General features: G+C 49.3%; 1 protein-coding gene across 3 annotated transcripts in view; it reads left to right on the forward strand.

Moving 5' to 3' along the window:
* The window catches only part of ADAMTS7 (ADAM metallopeptidase with thrombospondin type 1 motif 7), a 58288-nt gene extending 47158 nt beyond the window's left edge, over positions 1 to 11130 (forward strand). For all 3 annotated transcript variants that reach the window (XM_033166565.1, XM_033166563.1, XM_033166564.1), the window contains one exon: positions 10528 to 11130. In XM_033166565.1, coding sequence (XP_033022456.1) covers positions 10528 to 10691 — 164 coding nt within the window. In that variant the 3' untranslated portion in view covers positions 10692 to 11130. The remainder of the gene's footprint in view (positions 1 to 10527) is intronic.
* Positions 11131 to 11484: the final 354 nt, after the last annotated feature.

Here is an 11484-nt window from a genome sequence, read left to right on the forward strand (position 1 = left end):
GATGGTGTGACCACGTAAAGAAAAGCTTCAGGAACCAAACAACTGAAGTCCCTGGCTTCTGCTATGGCTGTTTAAGCATGACTAAAGTTGCCTCTTCTGCAAGGGGAGAACTGGTGAACCTGGCAGGCACCGTATGAATTTCAGCCACCCCTTGCTTCTTTATCCCTCTGAAGACATACCATTCCATTATCTGGAAACTGATAATTAAATGATCAAAGCAGCGGCTTTGAAAACAATTAAGAACATAACAAGAGCCTGGCTGCTGGATCGGGCCAAAGGGAGCCCATCTAGCATCCTGTTCTTACAGTGGCCAAACAGATGCCCCAAACGGGAAGCCCCCAGGGCAACAGCCTCTTCCCACTCTTGTTGTCCAGCATCCTAAGGTAGACTGTCTCTGTCTGTGGAGGTTCCATTTTAGGATTCATAATAAACGAAGAAGAGCCAGGCTACTGGATAGGTCCAAATGGGGGCCCATCTAGTGCAGCATGTTCTTCTCACAGTGGCCAGCCAGATGCCTCTGGGAAAGTAGCCCTGGACGGGGGGGGGGGAGGCAATCCCTGCTTGCAGTGCCCCCAGGGTATGGGGGAACATGGTGGGAGGCCCAAACAGGTGCACAGAGAACTCTGCCCCCCCAAGGGGGTGAGAAGTCAGTGGTGATTCCGTTTATAGTTTATAGCAGAAAAGCAATGATTGTGTGGCATTAGGAGCTGCCTGAGTGAAAGCAGGCCCTTCGCCCCAGGTGGTGATGCCTCTCTTCCCAGCATCCTGCCTCCCTTTAGGAAGTGGGAAGCATCGTCATCAGCAGCCCATAAACCCATGCTGTATTCTCTATGCGGAAGATCAGGCTATTAATAAACCTGCTTCTTATCAGCTGCAGAAGGCTAATAAAAATGTAGTAACACAGAATGTTAAGAAGGAAGAGCTGTGTGTGTGTGTGTGTGTGTGTGTGTGTGTGTGTGTTACACTGTGCAGCTGCGGCTTGTCAGCGTCCCCCAGTTTAAGACTGAACAAGGAGCCAAACTTTATAACTAACAGGGATAAATTAACTGAAAGCCATGAAACAGGATTGCGCAAATCACCAAAGGAGGATCCTTCAGTCGCTGCGGAAGCCCGCTTTCCCCTTGCTGTTGCAGGGAAAAGTTGTTGCTTTTAAAATGCATTGAGTGAAAGTATGTGTGCAAGTACATGTCTGTGCAAACTTGTTTGCATGTTAGGCTGAAAGCCAGACTGCTTGGAAACATACCTTCCAACTTTTCCCGATGCAAAACCAGGATACGCAGCTTCCAACATGTGCTCCAGGGTGAATCACGTGACCTACGCCTCACTCTCACCCCGAAAATTTGGGGGGGGTTGGGGGGGGGAGAACACAGCGTGAGATCATAGCACCTAAAATGACTACTGAGATCTCACCAGAAAAAAATGGGCTGTCCCCCCCCCCCCCCCAGGGCATTTGGAAGGTTGTCATTTTGGGGAGATCAGTATGGCTGACTGAAATCACTGACCTAGTCAGACAAGTTTCTTAGTAAGACAACAATCTTAGCTGGCCACTTAAGTGTCCTCATTCGCACCCCAAAAGAATGAGGTGGGTTAGAAGCATAGAATTGTAGAATTAATGGACCCCGATGGTCATCTAGTCCAACTCCCTGCAATGCAGGAATATTTTGCCCAATGCAGGGCTCGAACCCACAACCCTGAAATTAAGAGTTTCATGCTGTCCATACTGAACTATCTCAGCAAGAGCTGCAACTAGGGGATGGGGTGGTGCCCTCCAAGCTAAAGTGTAGGCCTTTCCTCCACCCTTCACACCTAGCTGCTTTGTAAGAGATCAAGAGCCAGAGTATATATGAGTGAGCTGGAATCAGACTGGTAGCTGGAGACTCGGAGACATGCTTGCTCTGTGCTGGATCCAAACCTGTGATCAGTGGAGATGCAATATCTTTTAGAATCATATAATTGGAAGTGACTCCAACCCTCTGCAGAGCGGAAATCACAACCGTTGGGGGTGTTAATGCCGTGAGCCCTTCCATTTTATGCTCAGGTTAGTCCCTGTAATGAGCCACTTGACAGCTATCATTTATTGAGTGTCATGTATGTGCGTGTGAAGAGGTGTCTTGCCCTGGGAGAAGGACTCTCGGCTGCTAAGATTGGCAGAGAGACAGATGTCGGGTGCTTCCTGCAGAAATAGCTCCCTGAAAGAGCCCTCTTGAAGGCCAGAGATAATAGGCCTTGCCGAGAGGAAGCAGCGCTCCATCAGAGGCACCAAAGCAATATTCCCAAGGCGTTCTTCTCCGCAGCTTCCTGTGGCATCTTTCAGATGGTGCTCAGAGCAGGAGCTGATGGTAGCAGTCAAGGCAGGGTGGGTGGGCAGAGAGAGAGAGAGAGAGCATCGTCCTCTGCAACTCTTGGCTAACTCAGTGGCTGCGTTTCCTGGCTGCTCTAATCAGGAACCAGTTCCAAGGTACGGTTCTTCCTCCCTGGAGGAATCTCCATGGAAACATTTGAGTCTAATAATGCAGAATCCAAGTGCAAAATCCGTCCAGACAAAGGGATGGAGGTGATTTTGTGTTCAAAGGGGATCCAGTAAGAGCCAGCTCGAGATCCAGGAAAGGCAGAAATGTCTCTTTACAGGCCTGGGGGGCTTCTCCAGAGGGATAATATCTGCTCGCTCCCTTCCCCCAGTTTGCCCCTTTGATGCTGTAGGAGGGGGTGTTTGGTGGGGCTAGCTGTAACCTCTGACACAGTGATGTCATTGTTTGCTGAGCTGAAAGAGACCTTTGTGGTCAAACTTGACATTCTTTCCCCCAATTCCTTGCTGCTCCTTTCTGTCTGCGTTGCCCCAGAGAGAAAAGGGTCTGCAGCTCAGCTGCCGCCTCTGCTTTGGGACCACAAAACTCTTAATAAAGCCCCAAAGACCTTTGAATTCTCCTTTGATGTGTTGTAGAAATTAGAAAGCACTGCCTCCACTTTTGAAATCCTTTTCTGCGGTAGCATTGATTGGATTTATAGCCTATCCCAGTCTGGAGGTCCAGGGTAGGTGACCGACAGGTGCACATTACAAAGGCAATTAAGATCAAAGGCAAAGCCAAGCAAACGACTTCCAGTCTGCTACTGTTTTACAGGTGGCATTCTGTTGCATACTAGCAAATTCAAATGGTGGTGGCGTTGCTTACACTTACTAGTTGTCCTTTTTACGAAAAGTAAGCTCAAAGTGACTTAACAATATACTGCAAAAATAAAAAGCAATATAAAACTGAAACAAAACAAAAGCTAACAACATTTGTATACATAAACGGCATCCTAACACATCCCACCCAATGAAGGAGGCTGCAGGATCTGAAACACTTCAAGTTAAAGGCCGATTGACATGGATTTGGCTCTGGGCTTATCTGCACTTATTTGCCCCGCTCTTTCCAGGCACAGGTCCTCACTTTAAAGCTCGATGTCTGAGTGTTTGTTCTTTTTGCCCAGAGCTTTCCCTGGTAAAACCTGCTCTTTAGTGTTCAGTCAGAGCAAATGTCAATTCAGGTTTTCCACGGATTGATGCTTGCTCCAATGGAGCAATAAAGATCAAGTTTTTGCTGGGAAAGCTCTGGAGCAAAAGGGGTAGGCACTCTGATACAGCGCTTTAAAGCACAGGCTGTGCCTGGAAAGAGCAGAGGGAAAATAAGTGTTGGTGTGCCCTCTGTTGTGTAGCAAGCCCACTTTCTCCCCAGACTTTGGGTTTTTGGAGTAAGGAAGATGATGGGTAAATACTCCGGGAAGCGTGGGATAGCAATTGCTCGAATCTATAACATATAACCTGCATTAAACAGCAGGTGTCATGTCACTTGACCACAAACTCTATGCAAACAAGTGAGGATGAGGGCACAAGAAGCAGGTCATCTGGAAGTGACTTGGAGTAGGTATACATACACACTGACAAATTCAAATGTGTGAACCCTCTTGGGTTCGCATGTGAAATTTATGTTGCCCCTGATTCTGAGTCCATGATCTCAGAGGGGAGGAGTCAGCCCTTTGGGCACATGTGCCCAAAATTTCAGATCAGTGGCCCAAGGGGGCCTATCTAGCATCCAGCCTCCTGTTCTTACAGTGACCGATATCAGGAACCAGAGTCAGGGGTAGGTCAGCAATAAAAACACCGGTGCCAATGAAGTTTACTCTTTATTCAAAGAAACCAGAAGTGCAGGCCTGATGATCACAGTAACTCTTCCCAGTAGGTCTTGTCCCAATGAGACAGTTGCAAGGACCCTGCCTTTCCACCGCTCTCTAAGGCCCCTCTCCTGGTTCCTTTCCCAGCAACCTGAGGCTCCCTCTTCATACCTCTTCTGGTTCTGGGAGACCAGGCAGGGAGGGGAGTTGGTCGCAGCAGGAGGGAGAGACCCCCTGGCTTCTTCAGCAACCTGTCTCATCTCTGCCTCTTGCCCTCCTCCACTTCTCCAGCCTCTACTTCTGTCTGGGCTGCTCTCTGCCACAGCCTCTTCCTGCTCTCTAAACCCTGTTACCTCTTCAGCTTCTGACACCTCCTCCTCCTCCACCACCTCCTCCTCCCAGGCTTCTCCCTCTGACCACTCATCATCGTCCCACCACCAGTACCCTGGTTCTGAGTCTTCTTCCCTTGGGGGGGGGGGGTTCCCCAGCTGGTGCCCACCACCACTCCTCGGGATCCAGCATGTCCATGACAACCAGCCAGGTGCCATTATGGGAACCCCACAAGCAGGACCCGAGTGCAAGAGAAGTGCTCTCCTCACTTGTGATTCCCAGTATCTGACCTTCAGACCTCAACCCTGGAGGGAAAGCACAGTCATTGTGGCCTGCAAGGCTGCGCGGATAGCCTAATTTTCCATGAATTTGTCAAATCCTCTTTTTAAAGCCATCCAAATCGGAGGCCATCAGTACATTTTGTGAAGTTACAATTAACTATGGACCTGTACCTTTACATGCAAGCACAATATGGATTAAGACCATGGGGGTTGATTTCCCCCCTCGATCTGGACCCAATCTGGACTGGTCTCCTCTTGCCTGCAGTTTGCACTGGGGGAAACCTCCAGTTGGGAAAGGGTTAAAGCCCCCAGATCCCCATGCTGAGGTCCTGGTCGTTGCGGGCATCTTCTGAAAGGAATGAAAAAGCCTCTGCACTTAACAGTACAGTGGTACCTCAGGTTACATACGCTTCAGGTTACATACTCCGCTAACCCAGAAATAAAGCTTCAGGTTAAGAACTTTGCTTCAGGATAAGAACAGAAATTGTGCTCTGGCGGCGCAGCAGCAGCGGGAGGCCCCATTAGCTAAAGTGGTGCTTCAGGTTAAGAACAGTTTCAGGTTAAGAACGGACCTCCCGAACGAATTAAGTTCTTAACCCGAGGTACCACTGTACCACTAACTAGCTAAGACATTGCCTAGCTTGGCTCTCCTGCACACTTTTTAAAGCTGACCCGACAATTGCCTCTCTCCGAGCTGCCATTTCCTTATCTAGGAATGTGCATCAAAGTTTGTTTCTGTGACCCTGTGAAAAAATTCAACCTCTTCCCTCCGGGCTTAGCAGCAGATTTAGGAGTAAACCTTCTGAATAATATCCAAAGAGGGATTTGATCCCATCGAGGCCTTGTGAGTTTCTGCTGAGTATGATTTGGCACGGAGGGACTTAACCAGCCCTTAATTAAAATATTCAGTTTGCTTTGCTGTTGAACATTATGCTTTTAACTTGCCTGTCTGGTGAGGGGGAGTGGGGCTGGAGAACAGACGCTTACATTATCAGCTGCAAAATATCTCCTCCACACGAAAGACTGCCAATGTTTGTTCCCCAGTTGGAGAAATTCCATGTTGTAAGGCTGGCCTATCGGTGCTTGCCCCAGAACCACACAGCAAATCCTGTAGATTGTAGCTCTTCTTAAAAGGGCAAATGCTTCAGACGTCCATAGCTGCCCCAGCAGTTTTTTTTTTAAATGGCAGATAAAACCTACAAGTTCTTGGGATCTAAAATTAATGGGTTAGGAGTTTGTATGTCTCCATACCTTCCAACAACCCACTGATTAAAATCAGGATGCGTGGCTTTCAGTGCTGTGCTCCCATGCAAGACAGCTGGGGCTTCCTCACCCCAGTTCCCTGTCTCTGTTACGGGCAGCAGCTCCCTCAGCGCCAGACCAGCACCTCCAGCTCCTCCTCCTCTTCCCTGATAACATCCTCATCTTTGTCAGCTTCTTCTCCTCCTCTGGTGGGGGCATTGTCAGGCAGGAGGCATGGTGTCTGGGCCTGGCAGAGGTGGCCTGATGTGCCCCATCAGCAGCTCCTCCCTCCACCTCCACGGGCACCTTCTTTTGCATGGGTGATGTACATCTTTTGGTGCCAAGCTCTCATGGGAGCCAGCTGACTGGCGTGAGAACTCGGCACTGGAAACAGGACATCCAATCAGAAGCCAGGATGTCTTCTGTGATTTTGGCGTGCACCAGTCAAATCTGGATGGTTGACAGGTATGTGTCTCTCGCCAACAATCTACCCAAGGTAGTATCCACAGACCTCCCAAAAAGTAAACCCCCTTCAGATTATAATGGTGACTTAGTTGACTACCTTCACACCTTGTTGGCTTCCAGATGTTTTGGACTACAGCTCCCATCAGCCCCAGCCCATGTGGTCATGCTCCCATCATCCCTAGCTTCATGCAGCCATGCTGGCTGGAGCTGATGGGAGTTGCAGTACAAAGCATCTGGAGGGCACCAGAGGCTGGAGAAGCTTAGGGGCAGAGAACCTGAAGCTATCCTGTGGCTGATCAACAGTACAAGGCAGCTTCCTGGTTCCAGCCCCCGACAGAAAAAAATCATTTGATCTGCAGCTGGAAAACTACAAATGCCTGTTCAGACTAATCTGTAGAACAGCACAAGAGCAGCTGCAATTGGGGCCTGGGTGATGTATTGATACATCGTCCAGGACTGGTTTGAGGGTCAGAGTGCAATGGCGCCTTTACCTGGCGGTATATTGTGGTTGGGCCTTGGTTGCCTCCTTCCTCACGGGGCTGGAACCGATGCTGGATGTTCCTCCCTCTGCTTTTCACAATGTATTGTGAAAATATATTGCGATGTTTAGCTGGTGAAACGTCACGATGTTGAGAACCCGATATCGCCCAGCCCTACTCATAACACTAGAACTTGCGGACGTCCAATGAAGCTGAATGTTGGAAGATTGAGGATGGAGAAAAGAAAGCACAGTGGTACCTCTACTCACGTTCACCTCCGGTTACGTATCCTTCAGGATATGTACGCGGCAAACCCGGAAGTATTTCTCCAGGTTTCGCCGTGCGCAGAAGCTCTCTATGCGTCGTGTGCATGCGCAGAAGTGGTACCTCTGGATACGCACACCTCGGGATCCGACCGAAGCTACCGATTGGATCCCGTGCGCAACCAGAGGTACCACTGTACTTCTGTATGCAGTGCATAGTTAACCTGTGAAACTCCCTTACATAGGAGGTAGTGATGGCCTCCAACTTGGATAGCTTTAAAAGAGGATTTGACAAATTCATGGAGGAGAGGGCTTTTGGTCGCTACTAGCTATGATGGCTATACTCTGCCTCCACAGCTGGAAGCAGCAATACTTCTGAATACCAGTTTCTAGAAAGGGCAGGAGGGGAGAGGACTCTTGTGCTCGGATCCTTGCGGATTTCCTGTGATGGGCATCTGTTAGGCCCCTGTGAGAAGAGGATACTGATCCAGCAGGCTGCCCTTATGTTGCTATGGAACATCCAGACTGCTGACCTGTTTGTTGCATGGGTGTGTTAATAAAAACACACCAGACCTTTCGTATTTGTTTTTCAGGGTTAGGCTACAGGCTGCTTTGCCTTTTTGTGCAGGATGGTGCTGTTCACTCACAATACTTGGACACTGCAGGAAAATAAACTTCCTGATGTGCGATTTGCAAAAGCGAGAGAAGGTTTAGCCTGCGATAGAGCTGGCGAGCCAGAGGTTTAGAGGTCTTAACCTCTGGCCTGTGCGAGGTCATGACTGCTAATCTCCATGGACTAGGAAATGGCTCCTGTGTTTCAGACACATTTTTATCAGTAGGCAGAAGAAACCTCTCTCTCCAGCCATTGCCTGGGGGGGAGCTGCCTAATGCTCTAGGGGGGCTCCCAGGGAGACTTCATTGTGGGATTGGGGTTCCCCACACATGTGGGGTGTTTTGTTGCAGTGTCTACTCTGCATCATTGTCCTAAATAGGCACACACTCCAGCTATTTAATCCTGATTGCCCTTCTTGTCCCTTGTATAATCCAATAAATTAAAAAGACGCATCGCCAATTACCCATTTGGAATTGCTGAACAGCCCATTTGGAATATCAAGCTCCTGTCTGGTAGCAGCCCGGGGCTATTGTAGCTGCATTACACACCATCCATTGAAAGCACATGACTTTCCCCAAAGACTCCTGGGAACTGTAGTTTTCTTCTCTCAAAGTCATCTCCTCAGCCTCCCCCCCCCCCAAGGTAAGAACCATTTTTCGTGTCCTGCCTTTGGGGTTACGTGTCTTGCACATGTGGTTTGCTAAGGGTCTCCTAGCAACTTCCAGCACCCTGCAGAAACGACATTTCTCAGGACTCTTGACGGGGGTGAAAAAGTATGGTCATATTAAAAGTGGTATAAGAGTGCTATAAATGTACAGTGCGGGCAGGATGCTGGAGGAGCGCTAGGCGAGGAACTGGCTGCGTCAGCCCAGTGAGCCATTTATGAGCTCTGAGCCTTGGGAGTGATGGGAAAGAGCAAGTGATCATGAGCTCATTGGAGGTGCTGAGCGCCTTGCCAAGCACCGCTGCAGCCTCCTGGTTCCCATTCCACATCACTGAGCAGCAGGTTAATCCCAGGCTATTCCTCTTGGCGTGTAAATGATTAGCGATGGGGTGGGGGGAGGTGGCCTCACCTGGTATCGCCTGAGATAATGGGCTAAGCAGAAATTCACTCTTGTGCTGGAGGGGGAAGCCTTGTCAACCCATGGTCTTGGCTCTTGTTTCCATTGCAAGCCTTTACATTGGAGAGAGGTTGGGGGCGATGGAAATACAAAAGCAAAACAAGTCTCTCAAGCATGAAGTTTAGTTTGTTTCTCTGACAACGGGCTTACTCAGTTTTAACAGCATCAGGCGCCTTCTTAACCATCTTTTAGCTGGTTAAGGAATTTTTATAAACAGCTTAAATAATCTCTTTGTTGGAAGGCCGCAGTAAAATAATTATGAATAATATGCAGAAAAAATCAGCATAATTTAAAAACAAGCATGCAAAACTAAATCATGTGTCCCAAGAGGCTCTGACCCCACACATGCCTCCTCATCAAGCCTGACCCCCAAACAGCCAAAAGCAAACTTTCACATAGTGTATTAGCATTGGGGGATGGGGACTTCTCCAAAAGGATTAGCACAGCTGAAATGAGAGCCTGGAGGAAGCCTCTTGGGTGTAAATTCGGTTATTTAAAAAAAATGGTGGAAGATTAAGAGACAGGTCATCCATCATTCAGGCAATGGGATCCAGTTGTGACTAGTTGCCAAAGCCTGAGGTCATCCTAAATCACAAGAGTCTGAAAAGTGGCTCCCTATTCCTTTGTGTGCATGTGATCTTCCCCACCTTATAGTTGGAAAGAGATGATCTTGCAAAAGGTAGTATTTGCAGATGCCACTGCTGGAGAGATAAATTTCTTCCAAAGTGAGTGGTGGTGATTCCTATGAGCGTGGAACACTGGAACAGGCTGACAGAAGTTCGCAGGGGCTACTTTCTGATGAGAAAAAAGATGCAGAGATATTGTGTGTGGGTGTATGTGTAAAGCAGCAGGTGGTGTGGAGGGGAGGAGTGTCTCCAGGTTGCTAATGAGATGCACAAACCTTCCCTTCCTCTTCTAGTGAGGATCTTAGGCAGCCACAGGAAAGATGGGGGGGGGGAGATCCCTGTTCTCACATCAATCGCTGCAATGTGGTTTTTAGCACTCCGTTGTTTTTTCACCCAGGGGAGCATTTATCTTGAATATGGACAGATCTGAGATGAGTGATGGTGGGATGCACTCCCTCCCAGCAGCGCAGCATCTGTTTCACATCAAGAGAGGCAGGATGGGGTGGGGTGTGTGTGTTCATTTGCATGAGTACTTCAGGTGGCGGGAGGGGAGGGGACAGAAGATGGGCAGCAGAGTATGGGAACTGGGATGTGCCCCCCCCCCCAATTGTGGGAGGAGAAAGGCAAACGCTTCTTCTCCCTTCCTGGCTCTGTGGGAGAAGACGATGTGAATCAAAGGAGAGAAACGTTTTTCTTCCTCTCTCACGACAAGTAGAACTTATGGGTATCCAACAAAGCTGAATGTAGAAAGATTCAGGACAGGTGGATTCCAGCAGCCTGTCAGAGCCCTGGCACCTCCTTCCCAAAGCCTGGGAAGCTTCTGCCTGGGTTAGGGAGACAGGTGCTCATGTGTGTGATGTTAGCCCCCACAATGGTCCTCACAAGCTGGTTCCTCTAGCCCCAACTGTTCCCCTGCAAAAATAATTCACCACACGCCACTGTTGTTTTCTTCCTGCAGGTTTTGCCTGCGAGCGCGACAGGCTCTCCTTCAGCTTCTGCCAGACACTGCTGTTCCTGGGCAGGTGCCACCTCCCTACCGTCAGCCTCCAGTGCTGCCAGACGTGCCGCCAGCAGGGCCATGGCCCCCGGGACCGCGGGAACGAGCGGGCTTCCCGGAAGTGAGCACTCTCATCCCCTCAGGACCCTTTCGGGCGCAAAGAGCCGGTGGTGGCCTCGGGGAGAAATGGCTGCCTAAGACGAAGGCAGCTCAGCCACCGTCTCTGTCCAATTGCTCTCCTCTCCTTCCTCCCATGGGACCTTGGCTGGTGCTGTTCACCGAAGTTGGACAGGCATGGTGCTTAACTCCAGTTCCTCTCACCAAACTGCCCTCAGGGCTACCCAAGTCTGCTGCCCTCCAATGCGCAGCAGAGGAGAATCTGCTCTGCAAGGCCACGCACTGTACCCTACAAAAGCAATAACTCTTGGCATGATCTCAGAAACATATCTGGTGCTATCGTCGGGTATATTCAGGTTTCACTCGGTGTTGGCGGGCCAGCACAAAACTCTTGACTTGAGTGATTTCTTTTTAAAAAACAAACAAACAGGAAACACACAATTATTATTTTTGTTTTGTAAGAATGGGCATCCAGCAAACCTGACCAAGTCGCTTGACTGTTTGGTTGCATTTGTTGTGATAGGGATGCCTTTCTCCCTGGTAGTTGGTGGGGGGAGCTCAAAGCGGCAGTGAAATGTCCCCCATTTCAGACTTGCTGAGCCAGCTGGTCATCACACTTGCTCTAGTTGGGAGGACCCAAAGCATTGGGGTTAAGAGTTGTTTGGTTCTCACTCAAGTTGAACTAAAACTAACCTCTCTGGCTTGAGTCTTTGAATAATAGAATTGTAGAGTTGGAGGGGACCACGAGGGTCATTTAGTCCAACCCCCTGCAATGCAGGAATATTTTGCCCAACGTGGGGC

Source organism: Lacerta agilis, chromosome 13 (assembly GCF_009819535.1).
Source record: "Lacerta agilis isolate rLacAgi1 chromosome 13, rLacAgi1.pri, whole genome shotgun sequence".
Taxonomy (NCBI): Eukaryota; Metazoa; Chordata; class Lepidosauria; order Squamata; family Lacertidae; genus Lacerta; species Lacerta agilis.